This window comes from Palaemon carinicauda, chromosome 19, assembly GCF_036898095.1.
Source record: "Palaemon carinicauda isolate YSFRI2023 chromosome 19, ASM3689809v2, whole genome shotgun sequence".
NCBI classification, from domain to species: Eukaryota; Metazoa; Arthropoda; class Malacostraca; order Decapoda; family Palaemonidae; genus Palaemon; species Palaemon carinicauda.
The window spans coordinates 16,594,870-16,617,132 of NC_090743.1; the positions used below are offsets into that span (position 1 = coordinate 16,594,870).

The window sequence follows — 22,263 nt, forward strand, 5'->3', positions numbered from 1 at the left end:
GGTTTTGTCCAATAAATCGAGATGAGAGTCAACAGCTAAAGACCAGACAGAACAGTACTCAAAACAAGGTAGAATGAAAGAATTCAAAACATTGCTTTGAAATACTGTAGATTAATCACTGAAAATCCTTAAAAATGTTATTTTTATTAGTAAAATAAATTTTTGAATATACTTACCCGATAATCATGTAGCTGTCAACTCCGTTGCCCGACAGAATTCTATGGAGGGATACGCCAGCTATCACAATACTAGAAGGGGGTGTACTTACAGCGCCACCTGTGGCCAGGTACTCAAGTACTTCTTGTTGACACCTCCTCAATTATTCCTCGGTCCACTGGTTCTCTCTGGGGAGGAAGGGAGGGTCGATTAAATCATGATTATCGGGTAAGTATATTCAAAAATTTATTTTACTAATAAAAATAACCTTTTTCAATATTAAACTTACCCGATAATCATGTAGCTGATTCACACCCAGGGAGGTGGGTGAAAACCAGTGTACAAGATTAAAGGATAGCTAAGTATCCCATATTTCATATAACAGTTATCTCAAATAACAATGAAATAATAAGTACCTGGTAAGGAAGTCGAATAGAACCGTTACTCTGCCTCTTTATTTAAAGTTCGTCTTCCTTACTGAGCGCAGCGTTCCTCTTGGAGGCTGAATCAACCCAAAGGTGCCAAAGTACACGGGGTTGCAACCCCTACTAAAGGACCTCTACCAAACCTTTAACCCAGGCGCTTCTCAAGAATGAATAGACCACCCGCCAAATCAAAGGATGCGGAAGGCTTCTTAGCCTACCGTAACAACCATAAAAACAACAATAAAAGTATTCAAGAGAAAGGTTAAAAAAGGTTATGGGATTAAGGGAATGTAGTGGCTGAGCCCTCACCTACTACTGCACTCGCTGCTACGAATGGTCCCAGGGTGTAGCAGTTCTCGTAAAGAGACTGGACATCTTTCAGATAAAATGATGCAAACACTGACTTGCTCCTCCAATAGGTTGCATCCATTATGCTCTGCAGAGAACGGTTTTTATTAAAGGCCATCGAAGTAGCTACGGCTCTTACTTCGTGGGTCCTTACCTTCAGCAATGCAAGGTCTTCCTCCTTTAAGTGAGAATGTGCTTCTCTGATCAGAAGCCTTATATAATACGAAAGCCCATTCTTGGACATGGGTCTCGAAGGTTTCTTGATGGCACACCATAAAGCTTCTGACTGTCCTCGAATAGGTTTAGACCTCTTAAGATAATATTTGAGAGCTCTGACAGGGCAAAGAACTCTCTCTAGTTCGTTACCTACCATGTTGGAGAGGCTAGGTATTTCGAACGATCTAGGCCAAGGACGTGAAGGAAGCTCGTTCTTTGCTAGGAATCCAAGCTGAAAAGAACATGTTGCAGATTCGGTTGTGAAACCAATGTTCTTGCTGAAGGCATGAACCTCACTGACTCTCTTAGCTGTTGCAAGGCAAACGAGAAAAAGAGTCTTGAGGGTAAGGTCCTTGAAGGAAGCTGACTGGAGAGGTTCGAACCTAGATGACATAAGGAACCTTAAGACTACGTCTAGATTCCAGCCTGGAGTGGAAAGACGACGTTCTTTAGACGTCTCAAAAGACTTAAGAATGTCTTGAAGGTCCTTGTTGGAAGACAGGTCCAAACCTCTGTGGCGGAGAACTGAAGCCAACATACTCCTATATCCTTTAATCGTAGGTGCTGAAAGGGATCTCTCATTCCTAAGATGTAGAAGGAAGTCAGCTATTTGGGTCACAGAGGTATTGGTAGAGGATATTGAATTGGCTCTACACCAGCTGCGGAAGACCTCCCACTTAGACTGGTAGACTCTACGAGTGGAAACCCTTCTTGCTCTGGCAATCGCACTGACTGCCTCCTTCGAAAAGCCTCTAGCTCTAGCGAATCTTTCGACAGTCTGAAGGCAGTCAGCCGAAGAGCGTGGAGGTTTGGGTGCAACCTGTCTACGTGAGGTTGACGTAGAAGGTCCACTCTTAGAGGTAGAGTCCTGGGGAAGTCGACTAGCCATTGAAGTACCTCTGTGAACCATTCTCTTGCAGGCCAAAGGGGAGCAACCAGCGTCAGCCGTGTCCCTTCGTGCGAGACGAATTTCTGCAGAACTTTGTTTATTATCTTGAACGGTGGGAATGCGTACAGGTCGAGATGGGACCAGTTCAGTAGAAAAGCATCCACATGAACTGCTGCAGGGTCTGGAACAGGGGAACAATACAGCGGAAGTCTCTTGGTTATGGAGGTGGCAAACAGATCTATGGTAGGTTGACCCCACAAGGTCCAAAGTCTGTTGCACACACTCTTGTGGAGGGTCCATTCCGTGGGAATGACCTGATTCCTTCTGCTTAGGCGATCTGCTGAGACGTTCATATCGCCCTGAATGAACCTCGTGACCAGAGTGAGGTTTAGACCTCTTGACCAAATGAGGAGGTCCCTTGCGATCTCGTATAGGCTCCTCGAATGGGTCCCTCCTTGCTTGGAGATGTAAGCCAAGGCTGTGGTATTGTCTGAGTTCACCTCCACCACTTTGCCTAGCAGGAGGGACTTGAAGTTCAACAGGGCTAGATGAACTGCTAGCAGCTCCTTGCAGTTGATGTGGAGTAATCCTTGTTCCTCGTTCCACGTTCCCGAGCATTCCCGTCCGTCCAAGGTTGCACCCCAGCCCGAGTCCGATGCATCTGAGAAGAGATGAAGATTGGGGGTCTGAATGGCCAACGATAGACCCTCCCTGAGAAGGAGGTTGTGCTTCCACCACAGGAGAGTGGTCTTCATCTCTTGGTTGATAGGGATAGAGACTGCTTCGAGAGTCGAGCCCTTGTCCCAATGAGCTGCAAGATGGAATTGAAGAGGGCGGAGGTGGAGTCTCCCTAGCTCGACAAACAGGGCCAGTGATGAGAGGGTCCCTGTGAGACTCATCCACTGTCTCACTGAGCAACTGCTCCTCTTCAGCATGCTCATGATGCACTCTAGGGCCTGGCTTATCCTGGGGGCCGATGGAAAAGCCCGAAAATCCTGACTCCGAATCTCCATTCCCAGGTACACAATGGATTGGGAGGGAATGAGTTGAGACTTCTCTATATTGACTAATAGACCTAGGTCTCTGATTAAGTCTAAAGTCCAATTGAGATTCTCCAGACAACGACGACTCGTGGAGGCTCTCAACAGCCAGTCGTCTAGGTAGAGGGAGGCTCTGATGTTCGACAAGTGTAGGAATTTTGCTATATTCCTCATCAGATGAGTAAAGACCATAGGAGCTGTGCTTAGGCCAAAACACAGGGCTTGGAATTGGTAGACAACCTTTCCAAAAACGAATCTCAGGAAAGGTTGGGAGTCTGGATGAATAGGAACGTGAAAGTATGCATCTTTCAAGTCCAACGAGACCATCCAGTCCTCCTGTCTGACCGCTGCTAAGACCGACTTGGTCGTCTCCATCGTGAACGTCTGCTTGGTGACATACTCGTTGAGAGCGCTGACGTCTAGCACCGGTCTCCAACCTCCTGTCTTCTTGGCCACAAGAAAGAGACGGTTGTAGAAGCCCGGGGATTGATGGTCCCGGACTATAACCACTGCCTTCTTCTGCACAAGTAGCGATACCTCCTGGTGCAATGCTAGCCTCTTGTCCTCTTCTTTGTAGTTGGGAGAGAGGTTGATGGGTGATGTGGTCAGAGGTGGTTTGAGGCAGAATGGAATCCTGTAACCGTTCCTCAGCCAACTGACAGACTGGGCGTCTGCACCTCTCTTCTCCCAGCCTCGCCAGAAGATCTTGAGTCTGGCTCCTACTGCTGTCTGGAGATGCGGAGAGTCAGTTTTTTCCTTTTGATGTCCTGGATCCTTTCCTAGACTTGCTCCTGTGAGAGTCTGGACGGGAGCTTCCTCGGCTGGGGGCTCTACCACGAAAGGGCGGTATGAACCTCGTAGCAGGGGTATCAGCCACTGGGGAGCGATAAGTCTTGGGGACTGAGGTAGCAACCTTAGACTTACGAGCCGATGAGGCTACAAGATCGTGTGTATCTTTTTGTATCAGGGCAGCAGACAAGTCCTTAACCAGCTCTTCGGGGAAGAGGAACTTCGAGAGCGGAGCAAAAAGGAGTTGTGACCGTTGGCAAGGTGTAATGCTGGCGGAAAGGAAGGTACACAGTTGTTCCCTTTTCTTCAAAACCCCTGATACAAACATCGACGCAAGCTCACCCGATCCATCTCTAATGGCCTTATCCATGCAGGACATTAAAAGCATGGCAGAATCTTTGTCCGCAGGAGAGGTCTTCTTGCTGAGGGCCCCAAGGCACCAGTCGAGAAAGTTGAACATTTCAAATGCTCTAAACATTCCTTTCAGTAAGTGATCCAGGTCTGAGAAGGTCCAACAAACCTTAGAGCGCCTCATAGCAGTTCTCCGAGGCGAGTCTACCAGACTTGAGAAGTCAGCCTGGGCAGAGGCAGGTACTCCCAAGCCTGGTGCTTCCCCTGTGGCATACCAAACGCTCGCTTTCGAAGTGAGCTTCGTTGGAGGGAACATGAAGGAAGTCTTGCCAAGGTGTTGCTTAGACTGCAGCCACTCCCCTAAGATCCTTAAAGCCCTCTTAGAGGATCTAGCTAGGACTAGCTTAGTATAGGTGGACTTAGCTTGTTGTACGCCCAGCGAAAACTCAGATGGTGGAGAGCGGGGAATAGCAGAGACAAAGTGGTCTGGGTAAACCTCCCTAAGTAGAGCCAAGACCTTACGAAAATCAATAGACTGTGGAGAAAGCTTGGATTCATCCACATCTGATGAGGGATCCAGGTGTGCCTCCTCATCATCCGAAGCCTCATCACCAGAGTGTAGCGAAGAGATCGGACAAGAATGCTGAACTGCAGAGTCAGAACGAGAAGGAACAATATTAGTGGTTTCCTCTTCCAGTGTCTGTTGAGGGAAAACCTGAGGCTCAGACTGCAAAGGCTGAATAACAGACGAAGCAGAAGGAAGGCGCATGGGTGGAGGAGGCTGACTCCTAGCATGAGTGGTTGAACCCAGGGAAAGCGCTTGCTGAGCGGTTGGAGGAAGCGGAGTAGCAAGTTCCTGTTCCTGTGGTCTGAGCGGAGCAAGATGAGGTTGAGGCTGCGCAGAACAAGGTAAATGTCTCGCAAGCTGAGGCTCCTGAGGCGCAAGGCCAAGGTGTACAGTGAACCCTCGTTTATCGCGGTAGATAGGTTCCAGTCGCGGCCGCGATAGGTGAAAATCCGCGAAGTAGTGACACCATATTTACCTATTTATTCAACATGTATATTCAGACTTTTAAAACCTTCCCTTGTACGTAGTACTGTTAACAAGCTACCCTTTAATGTACAGAACACTTAATGCATGTACTACAGTACCCTAAACTAAAACAGGCACAAATATTAAAGGTGATTTTATATCATGCATTTCCTAAACATGCTAAAAAGCACGATAAAAAATGGCAACCAATGTTTTGTTTACATTTATCTCTGATCATAATGTAGAAACAAACTGGAGGTAGAGCTTTGCTTATTACCCAGACATATTTCCCATACTTTTCCCTTAGAACTACATCACATCTTCCTACTTTAGATATATATATATATATATATATATATATATATATATATATATATATATGTATATATATATATATATATATATATATATATATATATATATATATATACATATATATATATATATATATATATATATATATATGTGTGTGTGTGTGTATATATATATATATATATTTATATGTATACACATATACATACCTACATATATACATAAATACATGCATACATATATATATATATATTACTGTATATATATGGGTTATGGAAAAAATCCGCGAAGTGGTGAATCCGCGATGGTCGAACCGCGAAGTAGCGAGGGTTCACTGTAGTGGTGCCTGCCTGGTGGAGGGTTGAGCTCGCTGCAGCGAGAGCTGAGGAGACTGACTCATGGACGGGAGAGGTTGTTGTACCTCAACCGAGAGTTGCACCACTGGTGGAGCAGCAAGGGGAGGCGGAGGAAGAGAGGTATAATCCTCCTGATCCCATAGCAAAGGTTGCCTTAACGAAGGCGGAGGCTGAACACCACTGGGAACAGCAAACTCAGAATGTGGCTCAACATCGTACGCCTGGCAGGTGGTGCTGCGATCAGGCGGAGCGAGCGCAGGCGGAGCGAACGCAGGCGGAGCGAGAGCAGGCGGAGGGAGTGTAGGCGGAGGCGGAGGTGCAACACTCTCAGCCCGACACTCACGCATCAAGTCCGAAAGCTGTGCTTGCATGGACTGAAGAAGAGTCCACTTGGGATCGGCAGAAACGACAGCAGACTGAGGAAAAGCCTTAACAGTCGAGCTCTGTTGTGGCAGAACCTTACTCCTCTTGGGCGGAGTGCAGTCGACAGAAGACTGAGGCGAGTCAGAGCTGAGCCAATGACTGCAACCTGGCTGAGCACTCGCGGACTGGACTCTGCGTTTAAGCGGTCTCGAGACCTGAGACCAACGTTTCTTCCCAGACAGTTGATCAGCGGACGAGATAAAGACGGGCTCAATCGTCTGCAGGTGGGAGTGACGGTCTTTGGAAGACACGCCCGCAACCACCGAGGATACTTCTGTGCGCCTAACAAGGCCTGCCGAACCCTTATGCCCTTCGACATTGCTTCTCCCCTGGGCTTGGGAGCTTGCAAGAGGTCCCGGACTGGGAGGACGACTGGCTCGCACAGAAATATCCTCACGCACCACACTGACACTGACACTAGCACTTGGCACTGCACTGACACTAGCACTCGTCACAGCACTGGCACTAATTCCACCCACTGCACTCTTGACCTTAAGTTCCTTTACTTCGGCCATCAGAGACTTATGGTCACTTACCACTGACTCTACTTTATCGCCTAAGGCCTGAATAGCACGCAAAACGACAGACATATCAGGCGGAGGGCAAACAGTAGGTTCGGGGGTAGCCACTACAGGGGTAGGAAAAGGTAGGGGATCATGAGGTGAGGAAAACAGTGAAGAGTGAGAAGAACTCCTCCTAACTCTACCTCTCTCTAACTTAGTTGAATATTTCAAAAGACGGACAAATTCCAATTCCGAAAGTCCGGCGCATTCCTCACATCGATTTTCTAACTGACAGGGTCTGTCCCTACAGTCAGAACAAGCGGTGTGAGGATCTACCGAGGCCTTCGGAATACGCCTATTGCAAGACCTACATCGTCTATGGGAGGGAGCTTGCGAAATGTCAGACATCTTGAATCCAAAGAGTTAGCCAAAGGGGGTTCCAAAATCAAGCAAAAATTCGTTAACCGTTAATCAGGACTATATAAAAGCTATCTAGCTAATATAAGAAGGTTTCCAGTAAAGCGACAGCCGTTAATCTGAGAGAATACTTCACCAATTAGCCGTGAAAATACTCGAAGACCATAAGCGTATCCCAGAACGTCTTGCCGGAAGCACGACAGAGGAATAATTGAGGAGGTGTCAACAAGAAGTACTTGAGTACCTGGCCACAGGTGGCGCTGTAAGTACACCCCCTTCTAGTATTGTGATAGCTGGCGTATCCCTCCATAGAATTCTGTCGGGCAACGGAGTTGACAGCTACATGATTATCGGGTAAGTTTAATATTGAAAAATACACTAAATAAGCCAATATTTTGTGCAACTGAAGATACAGACCAAATGTTTCTCAAAATTGATTTACAGTACAATCAAGAATCACTCCTAAAATTTTAAAGGAGTTGTACATAGTTTACAAAACGTTATTAATGTAGAAAACTAAATGTTGAGGAACTATTGTCCTTACAATCATACTTTGTTTTGTTAGGGTTCAACTTCATGTCACGTAATTTGCACCACACTAATTTTAGTTCATTAGCAGAATAAAGATTGTCCAGCTCAAAAATATTGTTCCAATTCATGTTGAGATGAAACTGAAAAGGATTTGTGTTAAGGCTTCTATAAAATACTGTAGATCCCTACAGAGGTCATGGTCCATTATAGTCTTTCCACATCTGAATTTTAAGACTTCATTCTTTGCACCTTTAGTAGTACACAAGTAGAAAAGATTAAATTCTCTGCTTCGATGTAAAAACCTAAAAAGGAACATCTATGAAAGTCTCCAAATAAAAAAATCTTCAGAGTTAACACAAGAAGATTTTTTCCCATTGACCAAAAACCTCAACCCGTCGAGAAACCTGAGTAACTACTCTTGTTGAATCTGTATCCTTTCTAATGCATGTCAATAGCTAGTAGCCAGGTATAACGGAACTCTGAGCCACAGGATTTTTATCCTTTGGAAATGAGGGCCCAATTATTCTGGTGACAACTTGAGGGGCAGCCTCAGATCTATATACCGGCACTTACATTTTACATTGGTAAAGCTTTGAACAGATTACAAAACAAAGGAATTCTAAGAATTCAGATGGACAGGAATGAGTAAATATATATTTGTTAACTATATTGAAAAGATCCAATCTCCTTTCTTTATAGACCCCAGAATTGTTGCCTTCGCCAAAATCTAAGATTTTGCAAATGGTATATAGTGTATTAACCTCTGTCTGTTTCGTTTGTTTGTTGCCTTCACCAAAATCGAAGATTTTGTGAAGAATATGTATCCGGCTTGTCTGTTTCTTCGAGAGCAACTTCACACAAAAACTACCTTACTAACTTTGACCAAACTTGGTCATCATGTTGGGTATGACTCACGGATGAAACTGTAACATTTGGGATAAAGTACACCAAAGTACAAGTACGCAGCAGTACAAGCACTTTGAAAATAATAGCAATGTTAACTTTTTGTTTGTAAACATTACGCAAAAACTACAGAACCAATTTCAGCTAAACATGTTGGATATGTAGGGTATGATCCAGCTTACAAATACATTAGATTTTGAAGAAAATATATCTGTAAAAGTACGCAGCAGTACTTTGAAAATAATAGCAAACAGCATTACACAAAAACTACTGAACCCATTTCAACAAAACTTGGACGTGTGGGCTATGACCCAAGGACAAATCCATTAGACTTTGAAGAAAATACATAAAAGTACACATACGTAGTGCAGTTAAGAGCAAAATTAGACTGCTTGTTGGGTATGACCCAAGGATGAATCTATAACAATTTGAATAAAGTACATCAAAGTACGCATACGCAACAGTGCTTTGAAAATAATTGCAATGTTAATTTTTTCTGTTTAGGAATAACAATACTGTATACAGAATCGACTGAATTAATTTCAACGAAAGTTGGTGGACAAAGGTATCACCCAAGGTCAAATCCATTAGATGTTGAAGAAAATTATTAAAAATTTGTGTATTCCTTATACAGTATTTCCTAGCTAACTTTTATATGAAAATAGTTCCTTGGATAAGTGGAGACTAGAGGATTAAAGAAATCTGCTGTTCTTAGTGTATAACCTGCATCCACGAATCAGGATGTAGCCTCCTCTAGTATCCCTACCCAATAAAAATGGGGAAACTTTTCTTTGATGCAATCAATACTACAAGACTGATTCTCAAAGGACCTTTTCATTTTAAAATTTGATTTTGCTCATTCAACCAAGACGACTTAAAAGACTGAAGAAGATATGTCATGAGCAACGTTACAGTCGGTAGATGCAATTGCTCTTTGCTTTACTAAAGCTGTTAGTACATAGGAAGGAACAAAGGAAAATGGGTAATTTTTCCAATTCTTAAGAAGTAACCTCGACACCAATTTTCTGGCGACAAAAGCAATATCAATATCAGGGAAGCTTCATAGAAATAATTTCATATATATCTAGAGAATGAAGTCTAATAAAATCAGATTTTGTTTATGTAGTCTGTTTCAGTTCGTGTTGGAAAAATTGCAATCTAGCAATGAAAACTTTTCATAATATGTTTAGAGCCATTTAATACCAATTTTAAGAGATAAACAGTAAAAAAATAATCTTTCCAGTATATCATTATCATCATAAAGTCTGAATTAATATGAAAAACATAGGTTACTGGAAGTAGGAACAATACAATACAGTGTACTGTATTTTATCACTTATCAGAGTATTGCCCAAGAACTTTAATTTTCATTCAGTGCAGCCAAAATTACGAAAACTTAAACAGATTTCCTTGCCAAAACGAAATAAAAAAAAAAAAAGCCGTTCACATAAGGCTTTTCTATATTTTTTTTTTCATCTTTTAGGGAATGTGTCATTGTGTCGTCAATTGTTCAATATGCCTGGAAGATGTGAGTTACACAGAAATGGGAAGATGTAATTCCATGCGTAATGAACACATTTTTTGTCTACATTGCATCAGAAAGTAAGTTACTAAAACTAGCAAGTTCCTAGTTTTTTTAGGTAAACTCTTAGGTGTAATCTAATCAGGCCAGATTGAGATTAGAATATAATTATATTGCACTACAGTTATAAAGTATTACAGGGGATTACAGTTTTTAGAATTTAATTATTTATATATCCTACCCCACCCCAAAAATCCTATATGACAAATTACTTTTCCCAATAATGTTCAATTGTTATTCATTTTTTATATTTGGTTATACAATATTTCCTAAGACTGTAATGGTATAAGTTCCAAAGTATTTTCCTCAGTATCAATTTGGGACAGATAAATTTAATGTTTTTCTATTTTTTCATGAACAGATGTGTGCAACTTAAGCCTCAGGGCATATATGTTTATTACCATAAAACGTCAATTTAATATCGTCTTCAGTTACACAGCTGCAGAAGTAGAACATGGCCGGGCAACTTTCAAGTGCATGGACAGTGGCTGCAGTGCAGAGTTTTCTCTAAAGATACTTAGGAAAGTCATGAATAGATCTACTCTGGCCAGGGTTTGTGAACAACGGCAGCATGAAAAGGTATTAAGAGCAAAAATAGAAAATTTGGAGTTGTGTCCATTTTGCAACTACAAAGCCATAGTGACAAATAAAGAAGACAAAATCTTTGCCTGTATGAACCCTCGATGTATGAAAAACTCTTGCAGGTATATTATGATAAAGTTTTAAGTGATAGGAATGCGTTCTTACGAGTCTGTAGTTTCATCTTGGTCTTCCTAATTTTTTTTTCTGATTTTCTCAAACTGTCAATTCTGATAACCATTTATTAATGGGAGCATTTATATATATATATATATATATATATATATATATATATATATATATATATATATACTGTATATATATATATATATATATATATACTGTATATATGTATATACATATATGTATATATATATATACTGTATATATATATACTGTATATATATATATATATATATATATATACTGTATATATCACATCATCATCATCATATACCAAAGGCACTTCCTCCAATTTTGGGGGGTAGCCGACAACAACAAGAAACAAAACAAAAAGGGGACCTCTACTCTCTACGTTCCTCCAGCCTAACCAGGGACTCAGCCGAGTTCAGCTGGTACTGCTAGGGTGCCACAGCCCAACCTCCCACATTTCCACCACAGATGAAGCTTCATACTGCTGAGTCCCCTACTGCTGCTACCTCCGCGGTCATCTAAGGCACCGGAGGAAGCAGCAGGGCCTACCGGAACTGCGTCACAATCGCTCGCCATTCATTCCTATTTCTAGCACGCTCTCTTGCCTCTCTCACATCTATCATCCTATCACCCAGAGCTTTCTTCACACCATCCATCCACCCAAACCTTGGCCTTCCTCTTGTACTTCTCCCATCAACTCTTGCATTCATCACCTTCTTTAGCAGACAGCCATTTTCCATTCTCTCAACATGGCCAAACCACCTCAACACATTCATATCCACTCTAGCCGCTAACTCATTTCTTACACCCGTTCTCACCCTCACCACTTCGTTCCTAACCCTATCTACTCGAGATACACCAGCCATACTCCTCAGACACTTCATCTCAAACACATTCAATTTCTGTCTCTCCATCACTTTCATTCCCCACAACTCCGATCCATACATCACAGTTGGTACAATCACTTTCTCATATAGAACTCTCTTTACATTCATGCCCAATCCTCTATTTTTTACTACTCCCTTAACTGCCCCCAACACTTTGCAACCTTCATTCACTCTCTGACGTACATCTGCTTCCACTCCACCATTTGCTGCAACAACAGACCCCAAGTACTTAAACTGATCCACCTCCTCAAGTAACTCTCCATTCAACATGACATTCAACCTTGCACCACCTTCCCTTCTCGTACATCTCATAACCTTACTCTTACCCACATTAACTCTCAACTTCCTTCTCTCACACACCCTTCCAAATTCTGTCACTAGTCGGTCAAGCTTCTCTTCTGTGTCTGCTACCAGTACAGTATCATCCGCAAACAACAACTGATTTACCTCCCATTCATGATCATTCTCGCCTACCAGTTTTAATCCTCGTCCAAGCACTCTAGCATTCACCTCTCTCACCACTCCATCAACATACAAGTTAAACAACCACGGCGACATCACACATCCCTGTCTCAGCCCCACTCTCACCGGAAACCAATCGCTCACCTCATTTCCTATTCTAACACATGCTTTACTACCTGTGTAGAAACTTTTCACTGCTTGCAACAACCTTCCACCAACTCCATATAACCTCATCACATTCCACATTGCTTCCCTATCAACTCTATCATATGCTTTCTCCAGATCCATAAACGCAACATACACCTCCTTACCTTTTGCTAAATATTTCTCGCATATCTGCCTAACTGTAAAAATCTGATTCATACAACCCCTACCTCTTCTAAAACCACCCTGTACTTCCATGATTGCATTCTCTGTTTTATCCTTAATCCTATTAATCAGTATTCTACCATACACTTTTCCAACTACACTCAACAAACTAATACCTCTTGAATTACAACACTCATGCACATCTCCCTTACCCTTATATAGTGGTACAATACATGCACAGACCCAATCTACTGGTACCATTGACAACACAAAACACACATTAAACAATCTCACCAACCATTCAAGTACAGTCACACCCCCTTCCTTCAACATCTCAGCTTTCACACCATCCATACCCGATGCTTTTCCTACTCTCGTTTCATCTAGTGCTCTCCTCACTTCCTCTATTGTAATCTCTCTCTCATTCTCATCTCCCATCACTGGCACCTCAACACCTGGAACAGCAATTATATCTGCCTCCCTATCATCCTCAACATTCAGCAAACTTTCAAAATATTCCGCCCACCTTTTCCTTGCCTCCTCTCCTTTTAACAACCTTCCATTTCCATCTTTCACTGTCTCTTCAATTCTTGCGCCGGCCTTCCTTACTCTCTTCACTTCTTTCCAAAACTTCTTCTTATTCTCTTCATATGACTGACCCAGTCCCTGACCCCACCTCAGGTCAGCTGCCCTCTTTGCCTCACGTACCTTGCGCTTTACTTCCACCTTTTGCTCTCTATATTTTTCATACTTCTCTATACTATTACTCTGCAGCCATTCTTCAAAAGCCCTCTTTTTCTCTTCCACTTTTACCTTCACTCCTTCATTCCACCATTCACTGCCCTTCCTCATGCTGCCTCCAACCTTCTTGCCACATACATCACTTGCAATCCCAACAAAATTTTCTTTTGCTAACTTCCACTCCTCCTCTAAATTACCAGTTTCTCTTACTCTCACCTCGTCATATGCCATTTTCAACCTTTCCTGATATTTACTTTTTACTGTATATATATATATATATATATATATATATATATATATATATATATATATATATATATATATATATATACGTATATATATATGTATGTATACATATACATATATATATATATATATATATATATATATATATATATATTGTGTGTGTGTGTGTGTATATACCTTACAAACAAAAACTATTTTGGACACTAACAGGCTATGTAAGAAAGAAGACCATATTCCCCTTCGATGCAATGAGGTTAAAACCAATGTTGCAGAAGAAGCACGAAAGAAGCTTGAAAATAAGATGTCTGAGGCAATTATCAGGTAGGGGTTTTATCAAGTTTTAGAGCATTTTCTCAGGTTTATTTTATCTAATACATTTTGTCATATTATACGTGGGCTGGTTTTGTAAAGAAGAACTGTAGTACTTTATTAACCTGATTGTATGATAATTTACACGTTTCAGAAGGGTTGGAAAGTTGATCTTTCATAGAAATATCAAGTTATTCAAAGATTATGGAGGTTGTTTTGAAAAGTAAAAAAATTTGTTAGATCAATCTTACTTTACAATGTAGTACAATACAGTAATAACCCTCTTTATGTAGGTTCAACATAGTGTAGTATATGTTAGTTCCGACTTACATCAGTTATTCTTGAATATTAAAATGACAAATTTGAAAGTAATTGTATGTTACCTAAGGATACAAACCTTCAGCTCTTTATTGGGATTATACTTTTGGCGAAGATGGAGGTATCACTACCCACTGATAGTTAGCCGGCGGTAGTACCGGCTACCCCCCTCACACACAAACCTGTGTTTTATTGTCACTTTTAATTGCAGGCAGGACTTGCAGGGGGATAGATCCTGGCGGAACAAATTTGTGTAAAGATCAAGGTTTGTATTGATAGGAAAAATACAAATTACTATACTAATACAAACCATTTCCCTCTTTATTAGGGAAGACTCCCTCAAAGATGAGTGTAAGTCCTAACCAACTGGCTGGTTTTTATACCTGGGGTGTTATTTCATGCTACGCACGCTTTACAGAGGAATCACCCCGATACCTCGCTAAACTTCTATGCATGTGCACGTGTTAGCGGCCTGAGCAACCCGTGTGATTGTGTGATAACTAAGCACTGTGACTTGTCCAGGTAAAAATTCTTAGTCTTAGGACTTCCTTGAACAAACCAATGGACATTGCCCAATTCCCACGTCGCTACGGAAATGGGAACGTAACAAATACATGTGCATATATCAAATTACACAAGGGAAATGATCACCTGCAGACAGAGGAGACCAGCTTGCAGCACACTGTAAGTGCTGTACCCCAAGAGAGAGAAAGATGAAAGAAAGATGCCAGTCACTCATATCATTCATCCCAAACTTAATCCCGGGTAATGTCTGCTCTCCACCATCTGCTACTTGTCCATCAAGGAGCTTGAGGTGTTTAAACAACTTGTTTTGCAGCCACCACAGGATCATTAGAGAACATCCTCATGTTCCTATGAGTTACATCTAGCACGTAATGAGCAGTGAAGCACACGCCCACTTGTAGAGCCTGCGCCACAGAAGTTTCCTTAAATATTAGGGATGTACTTGTGCCCCTAACATTGTGAGCTCTTGGTCTCCTTGATTGGGGAGGAGTCATGATTCAAGACTCAATCTATGACCTTGTGAATCCACCCCAAGATCGTATCATTTGCGACTTCTCTTAACCGTACCCATGCTGACAAAAACTCTCCTCACAAAGGGACGAGCTCCTGAAATTAGTTTGAGATAACACCTTACTGCCCTCCCTGAGCATAGTAGTAGTAGTAGTTGATCTGAGTCATTGGCTACATTATAGAGACTCTCAATCCGGAAGGGTCTGAATCTAGGATCTGGTACTGCCAGATTCCGAGTCTTTGCAGCAAACTAGGACAAAGCCGAGCATTGCCTCATAGGAAAGGGCGTACAATTTACCAACTTTTGACCGAGGCCAGGGTGACCAGGTGAAGATCTGATGCCTGACGCAGCAGCTCATAGGGTGCTCCTTTCCGGGATCGCAGTACAGTACACGAACTATTGTACGTTCTATGGGGGCAGCCCAATTTCTGGCTGAAGACAGATACGTTCGAGACCCTGTATGAGGAGAGAGAATTCCGACAAACAGGAAATATTAACTCCTTTAAGTCTAAAGGCAACGCTCAAGGCTGAACGGTACCTTTTCACTGCTGAGACCGAGAAGTGTTTTTCCTCCTGGAGGTAAAAGAGGAACTTCGCTATCACTGGGATAATGGCGTTGAGAGGAGCAATATCCATTCCATGACACCAACCATGGAAGACTGCCCACTTTGCCTGGTAGATGGCTGCTGATGATTCCCAGAGGTAACTGAAAATCCTTTTCACAACAAGTTAAAAAGCCTCTCTTTGAGAGGAGATGCTGGTTAACTTCCAGGCATAAATCATAGGTATTCTACGGCTTGTGATAAATCTTCATTAGTGGTTGTCTTAGAAGATCATGATGTGGAAGGAGTGCCCTCGCCACCTCTGGGAACTAATGTAGAAGGTCCGGAAACCATTCTGCCTGGTGCCACAATTTTAGCTATGGGGGTCATCGACAGGTTTTGGATGACCTTACCTTGTTGAGTAATTTTCAATACTTCTCCATTCATCATCTCCTACTTCGCGCTTCACAGTCCTCAGCCATGTAGGTCTGGGTCTTCCAACTCTTAGTGCATTGTGGAGCCCAGCCGAGGGTTTTGTGAACTAATCCCTCTTGGGGAGTGCAGAGAGCATGCCCAAACCATCTCCATCTACCCCTCATGATCTCATCCACATATGACATTCTAGTAATCTCTCATATAGTTTCATTTCTAATCCTGTCCTGCCATTAAACTCCCAATATTCTTCTGAGGGCTTTGTTCTCAAATTAACTAAATCTATTGGAGATTGGAAACAGAGTAACACCTATCGCACTAAACTAATATATAGTCTGATTTTTTATATGTAATTTCAGGTGATTTGATTTCCAAATTTTACTTTACTTAGCCATTGTCTGATTTGCTTTTTCTATCTTTCACTAAACTCTAATTCTAAAGACCCTGTATTGGAGATCATCATTCCTAAATACTTAAATTATTCTACCTCATTAATCCTTTTTCCTTCCAATGATATTTCATCTTTCATTGAATACTCCATTCTCATCATCAGTCTATCTTCTATTTATCTTCAGCCCAACCTCTTGTGATACTTCATGCATTCTGGTAAGCATTGCAAATCCTGTGGTGTCCTGCTAACAAGGACAGCATCATCAGCATACTCAAGGTCTGCTAAATTCCTATCACCAATCCAGTCCAATCATTCTCCACCATCTCGGATTGTTTTACGCATTAAAAAATCCATCGGGAGGATAAACAACATAGTTGACAACAGATTCTCTTGGAGTCCTCTGCTGTTCACTGCAAATTCATTGGATAAAACTCCATTAACATTAACTTTGTACTTGCTATGCTCATAAAGAGACTTAATCAAATTTACATATTTTAAGAGGAATTCCATAATAACGCAGGACTCTCCATAAAATTGGCTGGTGCATCCTATCAAAGGCTTTTTCACAGTCCACAAATGCCTTCTAAAGGGGATTTTTATATTTTACGCATTACTGTACAACATGTCTCAAAATGAAAAATTTGATCAGTGCAACTTCTACCTTTTCCAAATCCTGCATGTTCATCACTCTTTCTCTCCAGTCTCTTTAGAATAAGCATACTATATATTTTCATAACAACTGACGTAAGTGTTATGCCCCCATAATTATTGCGATCGGTCAGGTCTCCTTTTTTTGCCATTTTCACCAACACTCCTAACTCCCATTCATCAGGTTTTGCCTCTTCATGCCACATTTTACAAAATAACCCTGTAAGTACTCTGGGAGTCACTTCATTTTCATCAAGTATCATCTCGGCCATTATTCTATTGTATACAGGGGCTTTCCATCTCTCTAGTGTTTTGAGGATAGCTTCAACTTCAAACACACTGAATTCATTTATGGGCACATCAATGTCTTCATCAGCTTCAAGAATATAAATCAAATTATTCCCTTCATGTCTCCTATTCATAACCTCACTAAAGTGTTCCATTCAACGTTGTCTTTCTTAATATTCTGTTGTTATAACAGACCCATCTCTCTTTCTGATGGGTATATGCTTCTTCTTCTTTGCCCCCATACAGATTTCATTAATAATTCTATGAGCAATTCTTACACCATAGCCACTTCCTGAATTCATAGCTTTGTCAGTCTCATCTGCTTTACTGTCTAGATATTCTCTCCAGTCATTCCTAGCTTTTCTTTTGACCTCACTATCAATACTGAAATATTTAGCATGCTCTCCCTAGTAATTTTCATTACTTCCTTGAAAACTCAACAATCATTTTCTGTTTTTGTATCCTTTTTATAGTCTCCCAAGTATCATTTGATATCCATGGCTTTCTCCTTGTAACTACGTGTCTCAAAACTTCCCTACCAACTGACTGATATATGTTCTTAATATCACACCATTATTCCTTAATTGTCTGCTCTTCATCTCTTCAAGTCTCTAAGACTGCAAATCGATTCCTACATTCAATTGCAAATGTTTCTCTGTGCTTTTCTTCTAAAAGTTCAGTTATATCAAACCTATATACGTATTCTATCTACCTTTCTGTTGGGTGATTTCAGTTTTAATTTCAGTGTGGCAATGAGGAGCTGGTGATCACTACCAATATCCGCACATCTATAGCTTCTTACATTTCTCTGTCCTCTTTCTCTCTCTATTAATGGCAATGTGATCTATTTGATTTTTTTAATTGCCACATGGTGAAGTCCATGTATACTTGTCGATGTTCTTGAGTTGAAAAAGAGTACCTCCAATGACAAGATTATTTGCTGAACAGAAACTCATGAAATGTACTCCATTTTCATTTGCAACTTCGCCAGGACTCTCGACACCCATCACATTCTCTATCCCTTGATTATTCCTTCCAACTTTAGCACTGAAGTTGCCAATCACAATTTTCATATCTCACTGGGATCTCATCTATTACGCTCTGCAGTTCTTCATAGTATTCATATTTCCTGTCTTCAGGGGAATCATTTGTTGGGGCATAGCAAACTATAATACTCAGGTTGCACTGCTCTGATTTGAACTCTGCTAGCAATAATCTACTATTTACAGCTCTTCACTTGATTAATGCCTTTTTTCCTCTTAGTGTCGCATTCCTACTCCTCTTCCAACTCCATCTGAACTTCCAGAGAAGATATATATATTACCTTGGTCTAAAGTTTCCTTGCCAATCTCTTTATAACGTGTTTCTTTTAGGGCCAAGATCTCCAAACTATATTTCATAAATTCACTCTCCACTTGCTGTAACTTCCAAATCTGATTCATGGTTTTAACATTCCAATTACTTATTTTTAAATTCTTCTTTAGTATTTGTAAACAGGGAGATTCTTAGCATCCCGCTACACCTGGGACCGGGGGCTATTCTTTCATCTTCTATTTCCATGACTGACTAAATCCATGGAGGATTCATTGGCTATATACATCAAAGGATAGCCAGTTCCTTGTGATACGCAGTGCCTATCCTACTAAGGCAAGTGACCCCTGCTAGTCCATGCTAATTCTAGTAAAATCAACCACCAGGCATCAGGAGTAAAAGCTGAAGAGACAGTTTGTCCATCGCCTTAAACCCCATCCGTCACCCTGCTGCCAGTGACTTCATCGAGGTTTAGGGGAGCATTTCCTTCACAACCAAAGCTCTCATTACTCCACCAAGCTGCTCATCCGCTTATACAAGTATAACCTTTGGCAAACATGGATTGCTAAGATATACCTCCTTGTGTATATACAAAGGAATATCTGATGATAATCCTAACATAATGATATCCAAGGAAACTTTTGAGAGTAATTATGAATTTATAATAGATTTCAATGCTATATATACATACTGAAAAAATAAATTTAAATAAACTACTATAGTAGCTGAAACGATGCTATCCTTATACACCTGACAACACTGAGATTACCAAACAATTCTTCTTCACCCAAGGGGTCACTGCATGGTAATTGTTCAGTGGCCACTTTCCTCTTGGTAAGGGTAGAAGAGAGACTTTATCTATGGTAGGCAGCTCTTGTAGAAGGACACTCCAAAATCAAACCATTGTTCTCTAGTCTTGGGCAGTGCCACAGCCTCTGTAACATGGTCTTCCACTGTCTTGGGGTAGAGTTCTCTTTTTTAAGGATACCATCGGGCACACTATTCCATCTTATTTCTCTTCCTCTTGTTTTCTTATTTATAGTTTATATCGGAGATATTTATTTTAATGTTACTGTTCTCAAAATATTTTATTTTTCCTTATTTCGGAGATATTTATTTTAATGTTACTGTTCTAAAAATATTTTATTTTTCCTTATTTCCTTTCCTCACTGGGCTATTTTCCCTGTTGGAGCCCCCGGGCTTATAGCATCCTGCTTTCCCAATTAGGGTTGTAGGTTAGCAACTACTACTACTACTACTACTACTACTACTACTACTACTACTACTACTACTAATAATAATAATAATAATAATAATAATAATAATAATGATGATGATGATGAATAGAGCTATTTTTAGTTACTGCCAAGATATTGGCCTTAGAAATTCTCACTGAAACCACTTAGAATGAATAAATTTCTTTCCTATTGCAGACTACTGTAGTATGTAAAAATGTGATAAATTTGAGATACTATCATCATTGCTGGAATTTTTTACATGTCCTACAGTTAATTTCTATATTTTGCAGATTATGTCCACAGTGTGGGAAACGTTTTATCAAATTGAAAGGTTGCAACAAAATGACATGCTCATGTGGTGCCAGCATCTGTTATTATTGCAGACATCTAAGAAGCAGTGATTATCACAAGAAATCCAAAATGTATGCGGCTTTTTTCATTTAAATTTTATCAAAAGTTTTTATTAAAATTGATGAGCATTGCCAGAGTTTTGGTGCTAGCTTACATTTTGTTGTTGCTCACCTTAGATGTAAAATCTATGTAGAGGTACCTATTAGCAGCATTAAGGAAATTAACGAGTTAAATTTGTAAAAAAATCTTTTTAAAAAAAACTGCCATTACATCGGTTTTGTTAATTATGCTTTTTTTGGCAAATTTGAAAATGTTATTCGTATGATTACAGCATTCGCAGTTTGTAAACATGCTACATTACAATTAGTTTTTGTGGAGAAGCCATAGATTACTACAAAAATTAACTCGATTGTCACCTTATTTTGTGCAGATGTCACCAGCAGCGTAACCAGGATAAAATCCATCAAGAGGAACTTCGACGTGCAGCCATTGAAGGGAAGCTAGAAATGGATCCAAACATTAAACTTACTCATGATCCTACAATAGGTATTTTGTAACAGCTAAAATGAAAACAAAATTTTCATAGTTTATATGCCTACTGTATTTAATGTTATACTACTCTAAAGTATTATTGTTTTCTTTGTTATATTAAGTTTTCCAAGTTTTACTGCTTCTCAAAGTACTGTATTAGAAAATACAGTTATTGAAAGTTTTCCAAGAGTAAAACCGCATAGTATTGGTTCTAATATTTTTGTTAAATTGTTATTACTCTTCTTCTCAAAGTATAGTAACGAAAAAAATGTCTAAGTTAAATCACTTTTTAAAAGTATTGCTTTGTATATTTTTGTTACTGTATAGATTTTTGTTGTTGTTGTTATACCTCTTTTCTTAATATAGGTCTATTTAAATTTATGTTTTTAAAAGGTTTTGGTATATATATATATATATATATATATATATATATATATATATATATATATATATATATATATATATATATATATCACTTCTCAAAGTACAGCCCAATATGGTTTTGTAATGTATATTGAGAGGTTTGTAATTACATATATGGATTTTAACAGCTGGTATAGTAGTGAGTTGAGACATTAGAAAATTGCATCATTGAGTATCACTGTGGGAAAAAAAAATTTTTTTGTGTCGAATTTAAACATGTGATCCATTACCTTTAAGTGTTAAGCATGTACATTATGTATGGAAACAATTTTAGGTATATTATTGACAGTGGAGGTGGTCTAGAATTTTGTAAAAGTAACTTGAAATAAAAGGGCCTGCTAGTGCTCTATATGGTATTATATAATTTAAATATCTATGTATAAAATAATTAATGTATAAAATAAATTTAGGAAGTTGTAATAGTACTGAATTTCTTGGAAGGTAATTAGTTATAAAATAATATATTCCCCTTAACTATGCCATTGAAATTTGCCAAACATAATTCACTAAAATAATATATTCCCCTTAACTATGCCATTGAAATTTGCCAAACATAAAAAAATGTAAACCCTTCAACTCTGAGGAGTCTGGTTAGAATGCATATGAAGTACTGTACATTACTGTATGAATATGTTATTTTTATTAGTAAAATAAATTTTTGAATATACTTACCCGATAATCATGTAGCTGTCAACTCCGTTGCCCGACAGAATTCTACGGAGGGATACGCCAGCTATCACAATACTAGAAGGGGGTGTACTCACCAGCGCCACCTGTGGCCAGGTACTACAGTA

General features: G+C 40.1%; 1 protein-coding gene across 3 annotated transcripts in view; it reads left to right on the plus strand.

Moving 5' to 3' along the window:
* The window catches only part of LOC137658470 (uncharacterized), a 50,686-nt gene extending 28,931 nt beyond the window's left edge, over positions 1 to 21,755 (plus strand). Inside the window, exons 4-8 of one of the 3 annotated variants that reach the window (XM_068393209.1) lie at positions 10,176 to 10,294; positions 10,706 to 10,978; positions 13,862 to 13,972; positions 20,455 to 20,586; positions 20,946 to 21,755. In XM_068393209.1, coding sequence (XP_068249310.1) covers positions 10,176 to 10,294; positions 10,706 to 10,978; positions 13,862 to 13,972; positions 20,455 to 20,586; positions 20,946 to 21,072 — 762 coding nt within the window. In that variant the 3' untranslated portion in view covers positions 21,073 to 21,755. The remainder of the gene's footprint in view (positions 1 to 10,175; positions 10,295 to 10,705; positions 10,979 to 13,861; positions 13,973 to 20,454; positions 20,587 to 20,945) is intronic. The other 2 variants (XM_068393210.1, XM_068393211.1) reach the window with 2 other exon arrangements.
* The last annotated feature ends 508 nt before the right edge of the window (positions 21,756 to 22,263 follow it).